General features: G+C 48.3%; 1 protein-coding gene across 1 annotated transcript in view; it reads left to right on the forward strand.

The window, feature by feature from the left end:
- The window catches only part of WWC1 (WW and C2 domain containing 1), a 158,139-nt gene that overhangs the window by 95,218 nt on the left and 40,548 nt on the right, over positions 1-22,373 (forward strand). Inside the window, exons 4-9 of the mRNA XM_070793974.1 lie at positions 1,874-1,950; positions 3,549-3,628; positions 10,417-10,546; positions 12,013-12,159; positions 13,320-13,393; positions 17,979-18,221. Of these exons, the coding sequence (XP_070650075.1) occupies positions 1,874-1,950; positions 3,549-3,628; positions 10,417-10,546; positions 12,013-12,159; positions 13,320-13,393; positions 17,979-18,221 (751 nt within the window). The remainder of the gene's footprint in view (positions 1-1,873; positions 1,951-3,548; positions 3,629-10,416; positions 10,547-12,012; positions 12,160-13,319; positions 13,394-17,978; positions 18,222-22,373) is intronic.

Raw genomic sequence — 22,373 nt, forward strand, 5'->3', positions numbered from 1 at the left:
CATAATCGGGGGTTTCCCCAGTGGTAGAGTGGTAAAGAATCCACCTGCCAATGCAGGAGATGCAAGAGGTGTGGTTTTGTTCCCTGGGTCAGGAAGATCCCCTGGAGAATGAAATGGCAACCCACTCCAGTGTTCTTGCCTGGGAAATCCCACAGACAGAGACATCTGGTGGGCTTCAGTCCATGCGGTCACGAAGAGTTGGATGCGACTGAGCACACACACTGCACAAGCATAATCAAAAGGTCCCCCCTGGTGGTTCAGATAGTAAAGAATCTTCCACAGGTTCAATCCTGGTTCCGGGAAGATCCGCTGGAGAAGGGAATGGCAACCCACTCCAATATCCTTGCCTAGGAAATCCTGTAGACAGAGGAGCCTGGCAGGCTACAGTCAATGGGGCCACAAAAGAGTAGGACATGATTTAGCAACTAAACAATGGCAGCAAATCAAAAGGTCCACTCCAGTATTTAAACCAGGTCCACAGAGCAGAGCAGCAGCCCCTTCATGATTGTTCCTTCTACCTCCATACATGGAAAATTGCCCACAATCTCCAAATAAGCCTCTTTAGCCTCAGAAAAATCCAGGTGCCAGCAAGTGATGTTAAACAGAAAGCGGAGGTGATAAAATTGCTCAGACCATAAGATTAAGGACTCAGGAGAACGCTTCTCTGGCCTCTCTGGCCTTTTCCTGAACAGTGCCTGTCCCTTTTCCTGAACAGTGGGGTTGTATTTAAAGACACCATGAATCGTACACAGGGCCCATTTTCCTCTTCAGATCAGCAGGTAGGAAGCTCAGAGCCAGGTCTGTGGCAGCGGCGGGTCAGAAATGGGACCTCATGGCATGCAGTGAGCCCAGCTTCACGCCACTGGCTTCCTCACTCTCGCTGTACGTTTATTTCATTTTCCTTCCTTTTAGATGGATCACTCTGTGTCCATTTTTGTAAGCCTTAAAATCCTTTATCAAGACACAAAGAAATTCTATTTTTAAAATGCACTAAGATTACAGCTGCAGGCATACCTCGTTTTATTGCACTTCACAGAGATTGTGGATTTTACAAATTGAAGGTTTGTGGCAACCTGGCGTTGTGAGATGATGGTTAGCTTTCTGTAGCAATAAAGTATTTTTTTTTAATTAAAGTATGTACATTTTTTAAGGCATAATGCTATTGCACATTTCATAGATTGCAATACTGTAAACAAAGCTTTTATAGGCACTGGGAAACAAAAAAATTTTTGTTGTTTTGATAATCCCTTTATTATGGGAGTCTGGAACCAAACCCACAATATCTCTGAGGTATACAACTTCTGATTAGAAAATTATGTTTGTGTTAGAAGTTGTAGAAAAGATAGAAAAATACAAAGATGAAAATTAATTTTATTCAGCATCCAAATCTCTAAATATAATCTTTCTTGTCTCCTTCCACATATGTGTGTGTGTGTGTGTGTGTGTGACCTCTGTATATTTTCAAACTTATTCTTTCTTTGTAGTTTTTCGTAAATTACTATTTTTTATTTAACAGTAAGTTTTGGGCATCTCCTAAATATTTAGTATCCTTCTACACCATCGTTTATTTGGTTGTTTTTTGCCATGCGCATAGCATGCAGAATCTTCTTCAAAACTGCACCCCCTGCAATGGAAGTGCAGAGTCTTCACCAAGTGGACTACCAAGGAAGTCCCCACACCATCGTTTTAAATCACTTACGTTGTACAGTCCTCATTTTATACGTATACCCTATTTATTTAACAAATTCCCCTTTGTTGGGCATTTAGGTTGTTCGCTAATAGTCATTCCTTTCTGGGTTTATCTAGATGGCCAAATAAGCCAACTTGACCAAAATATGTTTCATCTACAGAATTCCTTTTTCTCTTTTTGCAGTGGTCTCTGGCTCGTCATCCAGCTCTAAGTATGACCCTGAGATTCTGAAAGCTGAAATTGCCACAGCAAAATCCCGGGTAGGTCCTCTCTGCTTATGCTGTTGATGGGGGTCCCTGAGGCAGCTCTGGGCTACTAGCCTACCCACAAGACCAGAGTAGATGCTTCAGCCAGGCAGTGGCAGCTGGTGCTGACTAACAAGACCCTATGTAACAACAGCAGGAGTTGTAGTAGCCCTCGTTTTCCTGATAGCAGCTACCCTTTCACAGGCAATCACTCTAACCAGGCGTAGTGCTAAATGCTCCATGAGTAATACCTCATGCCCTCGCGATAGCCCTGTGAAGTAGCCACTGTCACCATCTGCACTTTAAAGATGAGCCGACAGAGGCTTGGCAGGATTAAGTAACTTGCTCAAGGTCACAGTGGACTCAGGCTTACCCCAAATTTCTTCATGGAAGGTGCTCTCTTCCTAGCCACTGCTTGTTCTGCATTATCGTATTTAATTACTTCCTGATTACCTTAGGGGACAGATAGTTTTATTCCCCCTTTACTGATGTGGAGACTGACTGAAGACCAGCACTTAAATGACCTGCTCAAGGTGAAGTCAGTGCTGTGAACATGGGTTTACTACAAATTCAGATGCCTGTGAGAAAATGTGAAAGGGGAGAAGCTGCTGGAGATGAGGCAGCAGGGACTGTGTAGCCTAGAAGGGTATTCTTGTCTAAAGGATAGTGGGATTTTAGCTCTGTGCTCTTGTGCCCATGCTGGAACATGGGCTCCGCATTGACACATCTTCAAGTATTTTCATAAAAGAACTGTGTATCTAGGCCTAGTATACGAAACAGCTCAATATTTAATTATTAGCAACTAATTTTTAAATTTTTTTATTTATTTATTTTTGGCTGTGCTGGTCTGCGTGGGCTTCCCTGTAGTCACAGCGAATAGGGCTACACTTCAGTGATGGTGCACGGGCTTCTCAATTGTGGGGGCTGCTCTTGTTGCAGGGCATGGGCTCTAGGGCAAATGGGCTTCGGTTACTGTGGCACGAGGGCTCAGTAGTTGTACTTCCCAGGCTCAAGAGCACAGGCTCGATAGTTGTGGTATACGGGCTTCGTTGTTCCGTGTGTCTCCTGGCTTTGGCAGGTGGATACTTTACCACTGAGCCACCAGGGATGCCCATCAGCAACTAATTTTTAAAAATTTAGTAAGACTGCAAGCCAAAGCATTTCTGCAGGCTGAAGCTGGCTCCCTGGCCATATTAAGTTACTACGTTGCCTCTCGCCTCCCTGCACTACACTAGCGAATCCAGTACCTGCTTTAAGTAATGCCCAGCCCAGGAAATTGCCATTATCTTCATCTGTTAGAAACAGGAAGGGGAGGCTCACAGAGGCAATGACATGGCTTGAGAGAAGCCAGCCAGGCATGAGAGAGGCCAGCCAGCTAGTCAGGGGGAAGGCCAGACTCTAGCCCAGGTCAGCCGGGTCCTGTAGACTTCCTGTTTCTGCAGAGCAAGGGCTGGCTAAGAATGACCTACAGGACCACCGGACTGGGAGGCCGACCCCAGCAACATCAGTGAGGGGTGCCCAGGGGATGTTGACCTGAGTCATTATGCAGGGGCAGCTGGGGGCTCTGGGTTAATATCCACCTCTGACTCTCCGTGTGGTCTTCTGCCATCCAGGTTAACAAGCTGAAGAGAGAGATGGTTCACCTGCAACAGGAGCTACAGTTCAAAGAGCGCGGCTTTCAGACACTGAAGAAGTAAGTCCGCGTCGTGGTGCAGGGTATGGGGTTACCCTCATCTGTGCTCTCCTCCCATCCTCTCTGTCCCCCTCTCCTTCATCCTCGTTCCACCCTCCTTGAAACAAGGCTTTCTAATCGTTCAGTTCCAGTTCTATTCTACTGAAGCCCATTCTCCAAGCTTGAGGTTTAGGAAGAGAAAAGGGAACTCATTTCCGATTCAGGTTCTCACGGTCCTCTGAATTCCAGAAGTCATTAAAGTCTGTTCCATTCAGTTGAGTTTTGCCAGCCACAGAAATGAGTATCGCTAGGCATATCTGGGCACCTCACTCCTCCCCTCCTGTAGATGGGGGAGAATCTGATACGCACATGGACAAAACCAGCTCTTTCCATGGTCCCCCAAAGTGAACAATGACCCTGGCTTGTACGCTGCCAGAAGAAACAAGGAGCCCTTCCCCAGCAAACGGATTTCTAGAAGAGTGGGCTCCATGCCGTGCACACTGTACTTTGCAGGTGGCTGAAGAGATTTCCAGAACTTTGACCAAATGTAGTTTTCACTTTTAGAAGCTGACGTGCAGCCACGGACATGCAGCTCTCTTGTTTCCTCAGAGAAGACGTGCTCCTTGTCACTTTTATGATTATACTAGCAGAGATTTATTAAGCAGGTAGTCCATGCCAGGGAGCACTTCCAGTGTTTCTGTCTGGGTGACCCCTCATGACAACTCTGTAAGGAATGTGCTTTTAGCTGATTCCTTTGTATAGATGGAGAAACTGAAGCACCTAGTCCATGTTCCTGAGTGTCAGCTTATTGTTGTTATTAAACCACTCATATCACTGAGACTTGTGCCTTGAGTCATGTTCAGTACGTGTGATGAGCTCATGGGACAGTCATTACAGAGGTGCCTCATAGCCCTCCTGGAAGCTCCAAAGAGGACGGTCAGTAGATGTCTCTGTTCTAAGGACTATCTGCTTAGATTCCCAGTGAGGTCACCTGTACACAGACAGCATCTTCTCTAGACACTGCTGTCTCACTCTCCCTGACTGTACCTTCTCCTCATTCTCCAGACCTCAAACCACCTCACTACTCTTGGCCACAGCCCCAAGCCTTTGGGTGTTTATCTCCAAGTCCTATGAATCGAGGGGAGTTGTTCAGTTCAGTTGAGTCACTCAGTCGTGTCTGACTCTGCGACCCCATGGACTACAGCACACCAGGCCTCCCTGTCCATCACAAACCCCCAGAGTTTACTCAAACTCATGTCCATTGAGTCGGTGATGCCCTCCAACCATCTCATCCTCTGTCGTCCCCTTCTCCTTTTATCCTCCATCTTTCACAGCATCAAGGCCTTTTCAAATGAGTCAGCTCTTTGCATCAGGTGGCCAAAGTATTGGAGTTTCAGCTTCAACATCAGTCCTTCCAATGAACACTCAGGACTGGTTGGATCTGAGTGTTTAGGATGGACTGGTTGGATCTCCTTGCAGTCCAAGGGACTCTCAAGAGTCTTCTCCAACACCACAGTTCAAAAGCATCTGTCCTTCGGCACTCAGCTTTCTTTATGGTCCAACTCTCGAGGGGAGTTGACCAGTGGGGCTGGTGGATTCCTGTTCACACGCCCCACTCTTCAGACCCCGATTGTCCAGGTGGGCCGCCAGGATATAAGGAAACATGGCTCTATGTTGTAGATTGCCTAGAGTGCCTTTTTGTGTTATGTGTTATGGCTTTGTGTTTATATAGATATATATTGTTTAGGTGTGTATCTATACATATGCCGGTCCTGCCTCTCAAGCCAGTTTCTAGTCTCATCAGGACAAGGGGCTGCACTTTATGCTCCTTGGTAGTCTCCAGCAGTGCCAAGGGCAGCCAGGGGCAGGAATGTGAGTTCAGAAAATTCCTGTAAAGCAAATGGCTTCATGAGTCTTCCAAGGTAGTGGCGCAGGTTCTGAGCACATAGTTTAAGGGCTACTCACTCTCAGAGCAGAGGTCCTCCCCCTTCCTCTTCCTTCCTCCCCTCCCCCCTTCCTCCAATGTCTGCCCCGCCACGTTCCCCACCACCACCACTCCCCTCCCCCAACTCCTAGGTGCTCTGGAACTTCTGGTTAAAACACTTGCCATTATTCTCTGAGCCACCACAAACCTGTTTTACCACTCTGTCACCCTGTAGCAGCATTGATCATTCTTGTTGCTTGGTAAGCTGACGCTGAAACCCCAAAGACAAGACTCCTTTTCTCCCCCTCCCTCAGCCTGCCCACCCCCACCCCTTTGATATCAGGCCCAGATAAGGCCTCTCAGGGTTCCCGGGCCGGAAGCCGCCCCCGTGTTCCCTGTGGAGGAAGGTTTCTGCTCTAATGCGCACCTTGGCAGAGAGGGTTAGGAATGTCGCTGCCAGGGCCGGATGGCCTGGGTTCAAATCTTAGTTCCCAGGGAACATGAAAAAGTGTTTTGCTTCATCCCCTTGAGCTTCTGTTTCTTTATCTGAAAAATAGGATATTGTAAACATTGAATTGGAAAATCCGTGTCAAGCGCATGACCGTACCTGGCACGTAGGGAAAACCTGGTGAGCTGAAGGGGGTGGTGACCTCTAGATAGTTGGCTGTTTGGACTTGGGAAGGAACTCACATGAACTGTGCCTTCGCCTTGGGCACCAGTCACCTCCTTCCATCGTCTCTACTCGAGCAGCTTTTATTCTGCTTCCCTTTATAGGCCAGGGTACTTGATGGGGCTGCCAATAGCCCCGACCTCGAGAGTGTCAGAGCTAGACCTGGGACTCTTGGGTTTTGAAACTCATGTCCTTATACCTGCCTTCCTGGCATCATCCCAGATAAACCCCTCAGACCCCGAAAACATCAGGCCCCTTTCCCTCTCCCAAGGGACTGCCATTCAGTGTCCACTGGGGAACTGTCCAGTCACTTCTTAGCATCCTGTCTTTGTGGAACCTGGAGGAAGCTAAAACTCATTTGGTTCGTGGTCAGCAAGGGGTTTCCCAGGTGGCATTAGTGGTAAAGAACCCACCTGCCAATGCAGGAGACACAAGGGACATGGATTCAGTCCCTGGGTCAGGAAGATCCCCTGGAGGAGGGCATGGCAACCCACTCCAGGATTCTCACCTGGAGAATCCCATGGCCAGAGGAGCCTGGTGGGCTACAATTCATAGTGTCACAGAGTCAGACATGACTGAAGTGACTTAGCACACACACACATGGTCAGAAAACCCAATTTTAAAAGAAAGAAAGGTTGCTGAGGATGGAAGCAGACCTCTCAGAAAAGACTGAAAAGAAAAATCAGGACCAAAGCCAGGGGTTTGGCCCTGTCAACTGCCTTGAACCCTTGTAAATAAGGAAGACTAGGCATACCAACCCTGGGGGTGGTGGACAAGACAGCATCTCTCTGCTGGTCCCCAGAGCCACCCTGCCCAGTGAGAGTTGGCTGGACAAGACCCAGAGGAGCTGGCTACCACCAGAGCCTTTGCCCTGCTTCTCTGTGGCTGCCGGGTGTGACTGTCTCAAGAGCTTAGAGAAGGACAGCCGTGTAATTTGGAAATCCTAAAACACACGTCTCCCGCTCCCCACCCCTCCCAGCACACACACACCCTCTCCTTCCCACCAACCACGCAACTTTTCTTTCCCTTTAAAAAAAAAAGGATTCATTCACTGAGTACATAATGGTAACCCTTTGTTCCGCTCCCCCCACTCCCCAGTCCCTGAGAGTCCGAGTTCCTCTCTGGAGCCAAATTCCAGAGCCTGGGTTGCTAAAGCCCCTGAGAGCAGTCAGGTAGAAGCCATGTGAGGCGCCCGAGGCCCTGAAGACAGACCACTTCTGTCTCTTCCTGCTGAGGATTCAAAGCCACCCTCACCCGGTTGGCAGGGGACAGCTGGGCACAGCCCCCTGCCCAGAGCCCCCAGCCAGGTTCAGACAATACAGCATTTCCCCTGACCCCCTTTCCATTTGGGACAGGGCCACCTCTGGCCCCAGGACATTCAGCTCTAGGGGGAGCCTTCTCTCCACCAAGCATGTTGGTCAGGCCTCTGCTGGGAAAGCTCCCTGTAGACGAAGTTTTCAAACTCGATCTGAGCTGACCTGGCAGGCTCACCCAGGCCCAAGTCCTCGAAAGGCATAGACAGGCTATTTTTAGTGGGGAGACATAACTGGGGCTTTGTCTTCCTCCGAAGAGGAGGCTGAAGGGATGGGGCCATGAGACAAGTCTCCTTACCCCTCCCTGATTGCAGACAAGGAGGCTAGGATGAGAACCTGTGATTCCCCACTCAGGTTATTTTTAGCCCAGGACACTTCAGCCTCTAGAAGGCCAGAAAAGCATGCCTCGCAGTGGTATCTCATCCTGAAATAATGGGTTTGTGGTGTTCCCTCAGACTACAAAACTTCCTTTTCTTCACTGGGCACTGAAACCTCCGCCCGGGCTTTTGATGAAAGTGTGAAGCAGTTAAAATTTCTCTCTGTGCTCAGAGCCTTGTCCACAGCACAGCTCTCCTTCTCCAAGAGGGCTGGGCCCCCTACCAATAGGATTCATTTGACCTTCAGAAAATGGCCTCGTGCCTCTTCACCTCCATCTTCCTCCATCAAAATGAACCTGTGTGTAGGGCCTGGATGAGCCGGCAGACTCCCCAGTCTGAAAGTATTATAACCCCTCACATTTGTCTCATACTTCCTAGCTCCCCACCTCATGTTCCAGCCTTATCCCTCTTAACATGGCTCACAGCTTGGTGAACATGGGCGAGGCATATGGCATTATCCAGGTTTTTTTCAGAGGAGGAAGCTGAGGCTCCCTGTGCATGAGGGCCATGCCCAAGGTCATGCTACTAAGTGCTAGCAAGGGGTTTCTTCATCCTTCTAACCTTTCCTTTGTGTGGCCATTAACTTCAACAAATGCTTTTTTTAATTATTATTATACTTTTAAGAATAGTTTACTTATTTATTTACTTTTGGCTGTGTTGGGTCTTTGCTGCTTCACTGACCTTTCCCTTTTTGTGGCAAGCAGGGGCTACGTTCCAGTTGCAGGGCACAGGCTTCTCGTTGCAGTGGCTTCTCTTGTTGCGGAGCACAGGCTCTGGGGTGCACGGGCTCCAATCGTTGCAGCTCCTGGACTCTAGAACACAGGCTCAGTAGTTGTGGCACATGGGCTTAGTGGCTCCATGGCATGTGGGATCTTCCCAGACCAGAGATCGGACCCACGTCTCCTGCACTGGCAGATGGATTCTTTACCACTGAGCCACCAGAGAAGCCCAACAAATGCTTGTTAAAGGCTATGCTTCTCACCAGCGGTGATTTTGCTCCTCCCATCCAAGGGACATTAGGTAAAATATGGAGACATTTTTTTGGTTGTCACAACTCAAGGTCCAGATGCTGCTAGCATCTAGTGGGCAGGCACCAGGGGTGCTCCTGAGCATCCTATAATGCACAGGACAGCCCCGACAACGAAGAATGATCCCGCCCCAAGAATCCTGAGGTTGAGAGACCTGAGTTAAGGAACACGAAAAGATGCTCAACATCGCTAATCTTCAGGGAAATGTAAAAGTATCACCGCACACCAGTCAGAGTGATCATCATCAGAAAGAACACAAATGTTTGTGAGGATGTGCAAAAAGGGGAATCCTTGTACACTGTTGGTGGGAATGTAAACTGGTGTAGCCACGATGCAGAACAGTATGAAGATTTCTCCAAAAACTAAAAATAGAGCTACCACATGACCTAGTAGTAGTTCCTCTCCTGGATATATATCTGAAAATCACTAATTGAAAAAGATACACACACCCCAATGTTCATAGCAACAGTGTTTACCATTACTAAGATATGGAAGCCATCTAAGTATCCATCGACAGATAAATGATAAGGAAGATGTGGTACATCTATACAGTGGAATATTAGTCATAGAGAAGAATAAGATTTTGCCATTTGCAATGATACTGATGGACTTGGCATTATGCTAGTGAAATAAGTCCAACGGAGGAAGGCAAATGCTGTATGATATCACTTATATGTGAAATCTAAAGCATACAGCAAACTTGGAGCGTAACAAGAAAGAAGCAGATTCACAGGTATAGCGAACAAACTGTGGTTGCCAGTGGAGAGAGGGAAGGGGGACGGGACAGTATAGGGGTAGAGGGCAAAAAGGCATTATTATGGGATTGTAGGAAATCATGTGTGTGAGTGAACCCTTTTGAAAATTGTAAAGCACTATAGAATTGAAAGACTTTCATTCAGTAAAATAAAATAATGTTAAAAGGGGAAAAAAAGGGACTTCCCTGGTGGTCCAATGGCTAAGACTTCACACTCCCAGTGCAGGGACCTGGGTTCTATCTCTGGTCGGGGAACTAGATCCCACACGCCTCAACTAAGACCCAGTTCGGCCAAATATATAAATATTTGGAAAAGAAGATCACATTAAAAAAAAAAGTGTGGCTCTGTGCTATATAATAAAACTACTCAAACATATTCAAGCTTATCAGATGACACTACCGCATAAATTATTAATTATAACACAACGTACCGAGTGGAGTGTCACAGCTCTACAAGATATGTTATGAGAACATCTAGCCCAGCCTGGAGACCCCGGAGATGATCAGGGAAGGCTTCCACTAAGAGTTGACTTCAAGAACGGTGTTGCTTCTGCAGCCTAACACTGACATTTGTAATTTGACAGGGACCTTCTGTGCTTTATCCAATAGGCAGGACCTGAGGAAGAAGGGACAGAAAGGAGACTTCTTTCAGGACTAAAGCACTGTGGTCTGTGTTTTTTCCCTGGTGGGACCCCATCCATCACCTTCTTTTTGTCTGACCTTTCCCCTTGACTGTCTCCTAGAATCGATAAGAAGATGTCAGATGCTCAGGGCAGCTACAAACTGGATGAAGCTCAGGCTGTTCTGAGAGAAACAAAAGCCATCAAAAAGGCCATCACCTGTGGAGAAAAGGAGAAGCAAGACCTCATTAAGGTACAAGACCTCCCAGTGACGGGAGCCCCATCCCAGTTTCTCCCGAGCACCTTTCTGTGCCAGGCAGGACTCAGGTGGGCTATTTCCATGTGTTGCCAGATCCCTGAGTTCAGAGAAGAGAATGGAGGTTCAGAGGCATGAAGTGACTTGGCTAAAGTCACACAGCCAGTGGCAGTGGCAGAGCCAGAACAGAAGCCCTCTGGTCAAGATTAAAGGTCACATCCTGGCCACCAGCTCTAGCTGTCTGGTTTACAGAACCAAATGGTGGGAGCTGGCTTCAGCATCACTAACCTTGGCATCAAGATGTAGCATCCTTGTAAGCGTTTCATTGCATGTTCCGACTCTGTGCTGGGAACTGACTAATGGTGATGGCTGTGATGTACTCTGCCAGGCAGTTGTGCCAAGCACTTGGCCCACACCATGCCTCACTTTCCCCTTATATCAGTGCTGGGTTATCCCCAGCATACAGCAAAAGACTGCACAGATCAGAGAGTAGGCACTAGAGCCAAGATTCAACCCCATCAACACCTAACTCAGAAGCCCATGACTTGATGAGGGAAGCTTTACACTCTGTGACAAACAGAATAATTTCAAAGCTCCTACCAGGACCGCAGCCCAGCGAAAACACTGAAACCAGGCATTAGTGGACAGTGAGGCATGTTCCATTCATGCTTAGCAGTTAAGTGTGCCAAGCCTTAAGTCAGATAGACCAGGACCAAATCCTGGCTCTGTCAGTTGCCAGCTTCTCCACATAACAGCTCCCTCATGGATAAAATGGGGGTGCACACATGCCTGCTCAGTCACTTCAGTCGTGTCCAAGTCTTTGCAACCCTACAGACTGTAGCCCATCAGGTTCCTATGTTCATGGGATTCTGTAAAGCAAGAATACTTGAATGGGTTGCCCTGCCCATCTCCAGGGATTCTTCCTAACCCAGGAATCAAACCCGGGTTCCCTGAGGCTCCTGCACTGCAGGAGATTCTTTACCACTGAGCCACTACCGGGGAAGCCCCAAATGGGGATAATCACAGGTTATTCCTTGTAAGATTGCAGTCAGGATTAAATAAGATCATGGTAAAACAGACAGTTATTAAGTATTGACCAAACCAGCACTTTACACTGGTCATCTTATCTAAACAATATGATAGTCAATATGATAGCCCTGTGAGATAGGACCCATTTTGCAGGAAAAGAAACTGAGGCACAGAGAGGTTAATCAACAAGGTCAGAGCACACAGCTAGGAAGTGGCAGAGCAGTGGATCCTGACTCAGGCTGTGCAGCTCCAAAGCCATTGTCCACAGTGGTTTCTCCCCTGCAAAGGGCCCGGCACCTAGTTGATACCCACCCACTGGTAGCTCTTTACAGGAGAAGTGGGGTGTCAGGGCCCCTAGTAGATTCCTAGAGAGTGACAGACCCAGAGCACCCTCCATGGAGGGGGTGTTGCTAAGCCTGCCCTCCCTGCTCCAGAGCCTCGCCATGCTGAAGGACGGCTTCCGCACCGACAGAGGCTCCCACTCCGACCTGTGGTCCAGCAGCAGCTCTCTGGAGAGTTCAGGTTTCCCACTGCCGAAACAGTACCTGGACGTGAGCTCCCAGACGGACATCTCAGGAAGTGTGAGTACACAGCACATGCCCCCGGGCCCCGAGAAACGGAGTACCCTTCTTGTTACTTGCCCAAGAGCCCGAGGCACTCTCTGAGCCTGGGTGCTGCCCCAGCCTTCTCTTGCAGACCTCTTGGCCTCTGGATGACATGAGATGACGACGTGGAGGGGTAGCCAGCTCTGACTGCTGGTCCCAGGAACGCATCTCTAGATGCTGCACAGAAAGCATGTTTGAAGGGTCTTTCTCAGGTTTTCCTTGTGCTGATTAGCATCGCCATTCTGTTTTCCTCTCACCAGCTGAGAAGCAGAAGATAGTTCCCTCCTGTTCACCCCAGACCAATGCATGTGGCTTTCAGACAGCTGCTCGCCTCCCAGTTCAAAAGCTTAGCCCTGATTAGAGTAATGAATAGTTCAAGTGCTGTCCAGACATGGCTCCTGAAAGCCTCAGAGCAGGACTGACCCATGGCAATCCGTAACTTAGAAGAGCTTTTTTCTTGGAGCAGATGACATTGAATGAACGAGCCTCCATGCCTAAATGCTCTTCCATGGGGTCTCCACAGTCGTATTCCCACTTGTGAGGAGAAGCTCCATTCATGTCTGATGGGGTGAGCCTTGGAGTTGTTTGACAGACTGGCATGGCCAACGGGGCTGCCCCCTCCATCTTCACACCACCCATTGTCCAGCCACAAGCCACCTGTGGTGAAGCATTTGTGAAGGAACCGTGTGCCTTCTTCCAAGCTCTAGGACGCTCTTGTCAGTCGCTGTTGCACTGCGGGCTGCAGGCCCCCTGAGTGTGGTGGAGCCCTCCCCAGCGGGCCCAGCGTGGCTTTCTCGTGTGGTGGCCGTGCCTGTCTCCTCCTGGCCAGCGGTCCACCACGCTCCTACCACCTGAATGAACTCCAAGCCTTTTGGGGCTGCAAGATGATATTCCGAGCCCTCGGCTTCTCTTCTCAAAGTGATAAATGTGTGCTTTGGGGGCTCTTCCCAGGCCTGAAGGAAAGAAAATGTTTTTCTCCTAACTAGCTTCCCTGCGATTCCCGCAGCCAGCTCAATAATTGGGTACTATTTTTAGCTCCTTCCCACACAAGCTGTCAAGTCTCTCAGGAGCCCCCGAAACCCAGCTCAGCCCTGGCCACCATAACCATGTAATTCCTGACCTGTTCTTTCCTCCAGTTCGGTACCAGCAGCAACAATCAGTTGGCGGAGAAGGTCAGATTGCGCCTTCGATACGAAGAGGCCAAGAGAAGGTAATTAGAGGCTGGGGTCTAGGGCCAGGATGGTCCCCCAATAATAACTGGTTGGCCAAAACGTTTGTTCAGGTTTTTCTGTAAGTACTTAAAATCCAAACACTTTCTGGCCAACCCAGTACTATTGTAGCCTGTCTGCTCTGTGCCTGCTTTTTACACATTTCATGGTGTTTAATCCTCACAAAGATTGTGAAGGTGAGTATTATCATCTTCATACTTTAGTCTTCTCTGAAATTCTGGAAATGACTGAACCAGGGACGCTTAGATAAAGAGTGCAACTATGCTTTGAACCATACTTTAAACCTCAAACCTAGTAATCTTCCCAATTGTCTGCCTAAAAATCAACCTCTAAAATCAAGGCTTACCAACAATCATGTAAATAGTTGTGTGCGAAAGAGCACAGCTGGGGTTTTAGCAACAGGCTAAAAAGATTACTGATACTACCCGTTTCAGTGTCTCCTGCCCAACTGGGAACAAGCTGTGTTTTTAAACTGTGTAGACACCAGGGACTTTAGATATTCTGTGACTTCACAGAATCCTAGGTAATTGGGTTCCACTACTGCAAATAATGGAGAAGGAAATGGCAACCCACTCCAGTGTTCTTACCTGGAGAATCCCATGGATGGAGAAGCCTGGTGGGCTACAGTCCATGGGGTCGCACAGAGTCGGACACAACTGAAGCGACTTAGCAGCAGCAGCAGCAACTGCAAATAAAATAGTAATCAAAGCTGACATTCTTAGAGAATCTGTAACGGTCCAGACAGTGTATACTCATCAATTTTAAAAGCAACCTTATAGCATAGCTTATCTCATATTCTCTCCATGTTAAGAGAAAAGTAAGATCTAAGATGTTTCATGACTTTTCAAGGTAGATTCAGAATCTGAACTGGACGGTCCATGGTCTTTCTATACACTGAGCCTATATTTCTAAGAAAGAACTCACAAGGTCTGATGGTAAATGAAACCAAGCACATTGCATCCATTCCTCCTTAGGCTACATGGCCCACCCCATGGACATTCTAAGTCACAGCCAGGGAGACTGTGGTGGTACCCAGCCCTGCCCCTCTGCCAACAATGCAGAAACCCTTGGAGGTAATGACAGGAATCCTGTAGAAACTGGAAGCAAGAAAGGGAATTCATAGGCTTATTGAATGCCAAAGTGCAGGGGTAATCTAGCTTCAGGCACAGCTGGATCCAGAGTTTCAAATGATGTTACATAGACTCAGTCTCCTTTTCTCCTTCCTGCTTGCCTTTGTGTTGACAGGTTTTTCTGTCAAAGCAAAAAATGACCCCTGCTCTTCTAGACTTACATATTGCCAGGCTAGCAACCCCAGCAGAAATAGGACCTACCTTCCCCATACAGTTTTACAAAACTTTGGGATTGAGACTCACTGGCTTTTCTGGGAGAGCCAGTCATTGTCGCAGGGTGGGAGGAACTGGAATTCTCTGAAGGTCCAGACATGAGTCATGTGCCCGACTATAGGAAGGGGACTGAGGTCAGCTCTGTGGGAACCAAGTGACCTGAAAGTATGGGGGGACATGTCGATTTCCCAAAGAAAACTTGGAATATTGTTAACAAAAGAAGCAGAAAGTGGATACTGTTCAGGTGGGGAAAAGCACACCCCGTGCACTATTTCAGCTCCCCCTGGAGGGCCCGCAGAACAGCACGACTTCTGCTCTGGACAACCACTTCCTGGCCCCTCTGAACTCTGTATATATTCCAGTTTGCAGTGGTGGCTATCTTAGATGATCAGTTATGGAGAAATGAAAGGGCTGGAATCTTTCCTTTAGGGCTGCACCACTAAACTTCTCATTACAGAGCTTTCTGACTCATCTACCTTTATCCAACTTTGTGCCTCCTCTTTCACCTGAAAGTAGTTTAAGGACAAAGAATAAAGTAGCCTGCTGAATGGGGAAGCAAAGGCTGTGGGACTTGAGGCAGGGAGGGTAGGTGGCTGTAACGCAAGGTCTGATTGCTGCCAAGTTTGGTCATGTGTGACCTTCAAGAAAACATTCAATTAGCGACCTAAAAGGGAAGAAAAAAAAAAAAAAAACAGGGGATATGTGTATATGTATGCTGCTGCTGCTAAGTCACTTCAGTCGTGTCCGACTCTTAGCGACCCCATGGACTGCAGCCTGCCAGGCTCCTCCATCCATGGGATTTTCCAGGCAAGAGTACTGGAGTGGGGTGCCATTGCCTTCTCTGGTGTATATGTATAGTTGATTCATTTTTCTATATAGCAGAAACTAATGCCATGTTGTAAAGCAACTATACTAAAATAAAAAATTTTTAAAGGACTTTTCTGGTGGTCCAGTGGTTAGGACTTTGTCTTTCCAATGCATTGGGTGCAGGTTTGATCTCTGGCCAGGGAGCTAAGACCCCACATGCCTCTTGGCCAAAAGATAAAACATAAAACAGAAGTAATATTATTAAAAAAAATCAATAAAGACTTTTAATATATGTTTTAAAAATACAGAGATTGACTCTGGTGGATTTAGGACAAAAAAAGAAGCATCAGCCTCCTCTTCAATTTCCTGTGTGTAGTAGAGCCCCCACTCCCACCCCCTGACTTAGCCATAGCACCCTATTCTCAAGCAGTTGGCTGGATAACAGCTACAGTTATCCCAAAGCTGGCTTTGATGGACTGCTGTATATGTGAGTATGGGATTAAGATTAATTCACTCTAAGAGTCCCTGCTGAGACACTTGGCTGGGAAGGAGCAAATGTATATGTGGTTCTCTGTGAACTTCTCACTACACACCCTGGAGGTCTCATCTCCAACAATGTTTTTGGTAAAATAAGAATTTGGCCACACTGTTTGCAGGTAAGATTGAACTGAGGGTCTGGAGGCCTGGGACCCCAACAAATACTGGTCATGTGTATGACCTGCAGTCGTAGGGGAACCGCATCCTCTCTGGCTACCTGCCCCACAGGATTACCATCAGGTCCTGTCCACCCCAGGGTAGGACGGTGAAGGGGCTTCCCTGGTGGCTCAGATGGTAAAGAATCCACCTGCAATGCAGAAGACGTGGGTTCCATCACTGGGTGGAGGAGATTCCCCTGGAGAAGGGAATGGCTACCCACTCTAGTATTCTTGCCTGGAGAATCCCATGGTCAGAGGAGCCTGGTAGTGATAGCTTTTAAAAAAACACTTTGCAAAGACTAAATCCTAAAGAATCACATGATTGTTTTTAAGTATTTGTAGCAATACTCTTAGCAATACTGTGAATTTTAATTTGATCCAATGATAATCATACCGAATATCTATGTAGCACATGGCCTTGTATAAAGAGCTCTTTTTTTCTTTTTCGAGTCCTCTTTAATGGAATGGATTGTTCCAACTTTTTAAAAAATATATTAATTTTAAAAGGGTTCACGTACATCTGTGTAAAGAGCTCTTAGTGATACGTTTTTGTTTGGTCCTCACAACTCACCTCGCAGGCACCAGTATCATCCCCACCTTACAGATGAGGATGTGTGTGTGTGTGCTATGTCATTTCGGTCGTGTCCGACTGTTTATGACCCCACAGACTGTAGCCCATCAGCCTCCTCTGTCCCTGGGATTCTCCAGGCAAGAATACTGGAGTGGTTGCCATGCCCTCCTCCAGGGGATCTTCGCCACCCAGGGACTGAACCTGCGTCTCTCAGGTCTCTTGCATTCAGGCAGGTTCTTTACCCTCGTGCCAGTTGGGAAGCCCACAGATGAGGATACTGAGTCTCCTTCCCGTAACACTTCTTAATGGCCTGCAGTGTACCGGCCACCGTGCTAGCAGCTTGTGTCACCTGAATGATTTCTTAGGAAAGTCGGAGCCAAGACTCTAACAGGCAGCCTCTGACCTCAAGTCTGCAGCTGTTCACAGGTGCTGCCACTACCCTCTGGACTGAGAACACCAGGGTGGCAATGGCAGTATTTGCTGTCATCATAGAGGGCCCGTGACTGCCATTGTTTCAGCACTTACGTGCCAGACACACAGAACACATAATTGCTCATTTTCACACCAATTCTGATGCAGAAGTAACTGTTTCCTTCTATGCAAGGCTCAGGGAGTGTGCCCCACATTACACACGTGAGAAGTGGTTAAACCAGGGAGCGAGCGCAGTAGCAGCAGAAGCATTCATTGAGTGCTGGTTTAGTGTGTGCCAGATATCGCGCTTGGATATTTTATGAATTATGTCCTAAAACCTGCAACCGTTACCCCACAAGGAAGGAGGTGTTATTATTCCCTGCAGAGTGACAAAGCAACTTGCCCAAGGGCATATAGCTAGCTGTAGGAGGCTATTGCCTGGTGACGGATCCACTTCTGTTCTATCAGGCTTCGTGTCCCTCAGGGCAAGGACACTGCCTCTACCCCCCTTCCCTGCTGAGCCAGGATTGGCATGTGGTAGGCATCGCGTGTGTTTGTTAGATAAAAATCTGTTCCTTGAGACCACACGCTGATCAAAAGGAATCCAGTCAGGGTCAAAGAGGATGCTCTGAGAGTGGCAGTGCTCCTCGAACCATGTAACCTTGGCAACACAGTCTGTCCCGCTGCTCCTGGGTTGCCGCTGAGCACACCGGTCAATGCTCACCCTCTTGGCCCACAGGATTGCCAACCTGAAGATCCAGCTCGCCAAGCTGGACAGCGAGGCCTGGCCTGGAGTGCTCGACTCTGAGAGGGACCGGCTGATCCTTATCAACGAGAAGGAGGAGCTACTGAAGGAGATGCGCTTCATCAGCCCCCGGAAGTGGACCCAAGGGGAGGTGGAGCAGCTGGAGATGGCCCGAAAGCGGCTGGAGAAGGACCTGCAGGCGGCCCGGGACACCCAGAGCAAGGCGCTGACCGAGAGGTGGGGCTGGGCTGGGGGCACGGGGCCCTTGCCTGCTGCTGGTCATCCTCCAGCCCCTCAGCGAGAGGGACAACCTGGGACGCCCGGGCTCCACTCTGAGAGCACAGTTTAGAGAACTCATCACTTTCCAGAATAGCAAATGTAGGGAAGTGACTCACCAACCAACCATCCCAAAATTTTACCAGAGGGAATCGCATTACTAAAACGTCTGCTCACATGCAGATTTTCAGAAATGCTCTTCTGAGATAAGCTCTATGTAATTTACAGCAGTTGTTCTCCAGCTTTGTGACAGTGACTCACGCATTATTACCGAATAGACAAAAGTTTCATGAAACAGTGCGTAGTCTTTCTGTGCGAGAGTCCTCCGATACTTTCTTTTATATTGCGTCTCTCTTCACACCGGTCGTGGCCCACTAAATTGGTTTTGCCCCGTGCTAAGGAATTGCAATTTGCAGTTTGAAAAACACTGGTTTAGATGGGGCTTGCAAACTGAGATGCTTATAGGGGTCAAGCAGGTGATATAAATGCCAGAGGCTACTTGGCCATGGGCCATGTTAGACTGCAGTGCACAGACCCCAGGTGTTGTCTGCAGCCTCCAGGAGGTGAGTACAGGCCCCAGGCTGCTAGAGGCCCCATTTTTCAAGAAAAGAGTTTTTTTTATTTTTTTTCAATATTGGCAACTAATCCAAAACAATTTTTAATACCCTAGAGGCTAAATTAGCTTCATCTGTGGGCTTGATTTAACATGAAAGCCACTGGTTTACATTCTCCGGTTTAGACTGTATAGTGAAAGTCGCTCAGTCGTGTCCGACTCTTTGCAACCCCATAGACAGTCCATGAAATTCTCCAGGCCAGAATACTGGAGTGGGTAGCCTTTCCCTTTTCCAGGAGATCTTCCCAATCCAGGGATCAAACCCAGGCCTCCTGCATTGCAGGCAGATTCTTTACCAGCTGAGCCACAACAGACTTTAATCTTTTAGTGTCTCACCAGCCTCCACACCCATACTACACAGAGCACATCTCTGTGTTCACAGTCCTGCAGGTGGTCCTTCAATCCCCAGCTTCTCCATTCATGCAAGAGATGTTTTGTGGCACATATTTTGCATGCAACGCAATTTGGAGGATTCAGAAGTGAATAGGTCATGATTTCTGCTCTGATACTCTTAAAGTGTATTCAGTTATTTTCACTTTTTTTTTTTTTGGCAGCAGACTTTATTGGACAAAGTCCCTGCCCTTAATCTCGTGGACAGAGGAGCCTGTTGTTTAGTCGCTCAGTCGTGTCCAGTGTTTTGCCACCCCATGGAATGCACTGCAGCACGCCAGGCTTCCCTGTCCTTTACCACCTCCCAGAGCTTGCTGAAACTCATGTCCATTGAGTTGGTGACGTCATCCAACCGTCTCTTCCTCTGTCGTCCCCTTCTCCTCCTGCCTTCAGTCTTTCTCAACATCAGGGTCTCTTCTAATGAGTCAGCTCTTTGCATCAGGTGGCCAAAGTATTGGAGGTTCAGCTTGAGCATCAGTCCTTCCAGTGAATATTCAGGAATATGCAGCATCAGTCCTTCCAATGAATATTCAGAGGAGCTTGGCAAGCTATAGTTCGCAAGAGTCGGACATGTCTTAGTGACTAAACCACCACCACCACCACCACCACCACCACCTGCCCTTAAGGAGCTACAGTTAAAGACATGCTGTGCTTAGTCGCTCAGTCGTGTCCGACTCTTTGTGACCCATGGACTGTAGCCCACCGGGCTCCTCTATCCGTGGGATTCTCCAGGCAAGAATACTGGAGTGGGTTGTCATGCCCTCCTCCAAGGGATCTTCCCAACCCAGGGATCGAACCCAGGTCTCCTGCATCGCAGGCAGATTCTTTACTGTCTGAGCCACGGGGGAAGCCCAGAATTGAAGACAGTGGTTTTCAAACTTGTTGTGGGTGGGCATGGGCAAGAGGGGAAGGGGTGAGCAGGGGTATTCCTCTTTTCCGTGTACTCAGAGGCAGAAGCCCCGTTTATAAAGCAGATGAAGCTGTCTGGGCCAGTGGCAGCAGGCCCGGTGTCCTCGGTGCCCAGCTGAGCTCTCTGTATCACCCTGTGATGGGGGCTAGGATGCTTTCAGGGAGCCTCCTCTGTGCGAAGGCACCCTGCTTCAGCCTCACCCTGGTAACTGAGTGAGCGCTATCTGCATATGGCAGGGTGCCAGATGGATGAAGTTGACCTGCCTCTGCCTGGCCTCCTATAAGCACATCAAAGAGTCCATTGACTGTCAGAGGTGGGAAAGCTTTCCCCACCAAGCCCCTTGTCAGCACTATTCGCAGGGATGTGTCACTTTTCTCACCTTTTCCTTCTCCTGGGAGGAGCGGCTGATTGCTGACACACCACCAGGCAGGTGGGAGGAGGAGAAAAGGGCTTCAGTAGCTGGTGGTTTATAGCCCTAGGAAGCGCCTCCTAGAAATCTCCTTTAGTGCCAAGGCCCTGTCCTACTTTCCCCATGGCTGTGCAGCTTGGGGACGAGGCCTCTGACAAGATGCCTTTTTGACTTTAGTGTCATTTGAAAAAATAAATGGTTAGCCAACCTGAGCAGACCCTTACAGGCCTCTGCATGTATCTCCTAATGTGTCTGCCGGTCCTCTGGGTTCCTGACTTGCTCCAAGGCCCTCCAGCTATCACTGGGAAGCCCTCAGCTATTCATCATGCTCACAGCCAGCAGCTGAAAAGAACAGATCCATGACAGCCTTACTGCTTGGTAGGTCAGTAGAAATACCCTTCCTACCACTGACCTTGAGCAAGTTATTGACCATATGGACTTCAACTGCCTAATAGGGGGAAAAAAACAAGATAATTACATTCTATATAAATATTTATATATTCTGAAGGCCGGTGGTTAGACCAGATTGTGAACTGAGGCTCTTCTCTAATAATTTCAGTTTCTTGAAACTTGGATTGGATATGCTCTTAGAACTCCCTAAAGTGAAAGTGTTAGTCGCTCAGTCATGTCTGACTCTTTGTGATCCTATAGCCTGTTGCCCGCCAGGCTCCTCTGTCCATGATTCTCCAGGCAAGAATACTGGAGTAGGTTGCCATGCCCTCCTTCAGGGGATCTTCCCAACCCAGGGATCGAACTGCGTCTTTTAAGAGTCTCCTGCACTGACAGGTGGGTTCTTGACCACTAGTGCCACCTGGGAATTCTATACTACATGTAAAAGTTACCTTTATGTACCAGATTCTGTAACCTACATCATCTCAGCTAAGCCTCCCAGCAACCCTGAGATTAATCTTCGTTTCATAGATGCGGAAACTGAGGCTCACCCGATATCACGGAGGCACAGAGCCGGGATTACTACCCAGGCTGCTGCCCTCTTAGAAGACCTTTCATTGTTGCCTTCAGCATCATCTTTCAAAGGTCTGACTGCTCTCCTGGAACAGTGAGTTCACACAGTCCATCCAGGGAAGCCAGAACCTCCAGTCCACGGCAACTGCTGAGCAGCTGACTCGAGGTCCCAGAGAACAGGGTCCCCTGGGTCACACAGAGAGAAGCCAGGGGAAAGCCTTGGGAAGGACAGCACTGATGGCTTGAGCCCCTGCAGGAGAGAGAGGAGAAAGCCCAGCCATAAGTTTTCATCTGTGTTCTTTGCCTCCAGCCCCCTGTCTGCGTTCATCTTCTGACTCTTGTTCTCTAGGTTTCTTTCTCTTTTTGTTCTCAGGCATGCATGTCAGTTGCTAAATTCGTGTCCGACTCTTTGCAACCCCGTGGACTGTAATCCACCAGGCTCCTCTGTCCATAGAATTTTCTAGGCAAGAATACTAGAGTGGGTTGCCGTTTCCTTCTCCAGGGGATCTTCCCGACCTGGGGATTGAACCAATATCTCTTGTGTTTCCTACACTGGATTCTTTACCACTGAGCCTCCAGGGAAGCCACGCTCCACTGTTTCTTCTCTCTCTAGTTAAGTGGGACAGAGAGGACTTCCCAGTGGCTGAGACTCTGGGCTCCCAATGCAGGGACCCTTGTTTGATCCCTGGTCAGGGAACTAGACCCCACATGCCACAACTAAGAGTTTGGATGCCGCAACAAAGATTGAAGATCCCACATGCCACAACTAAGACTTGGCACAGTCAAATAAATAAATTAAAAAAAAATTTTTTAAGTGGGGCAGAGGAT

Source organism: Bos indicus, chromosome 7, assembly GCF_029378745.1.
Source record: "Bos indicus isolate NIAB-ARS_2022 breed Sahiwal x Tharparkar chromosome 7, NIAB-ARS_B.indTharparkar_mat_pri_1.0, whole genome shotgun sequence".
NCBI lineage: Eukaryota > Metazoa > Chordata > Mammalia > Artiodactyla > Bovidae > Bos > Bos indicus.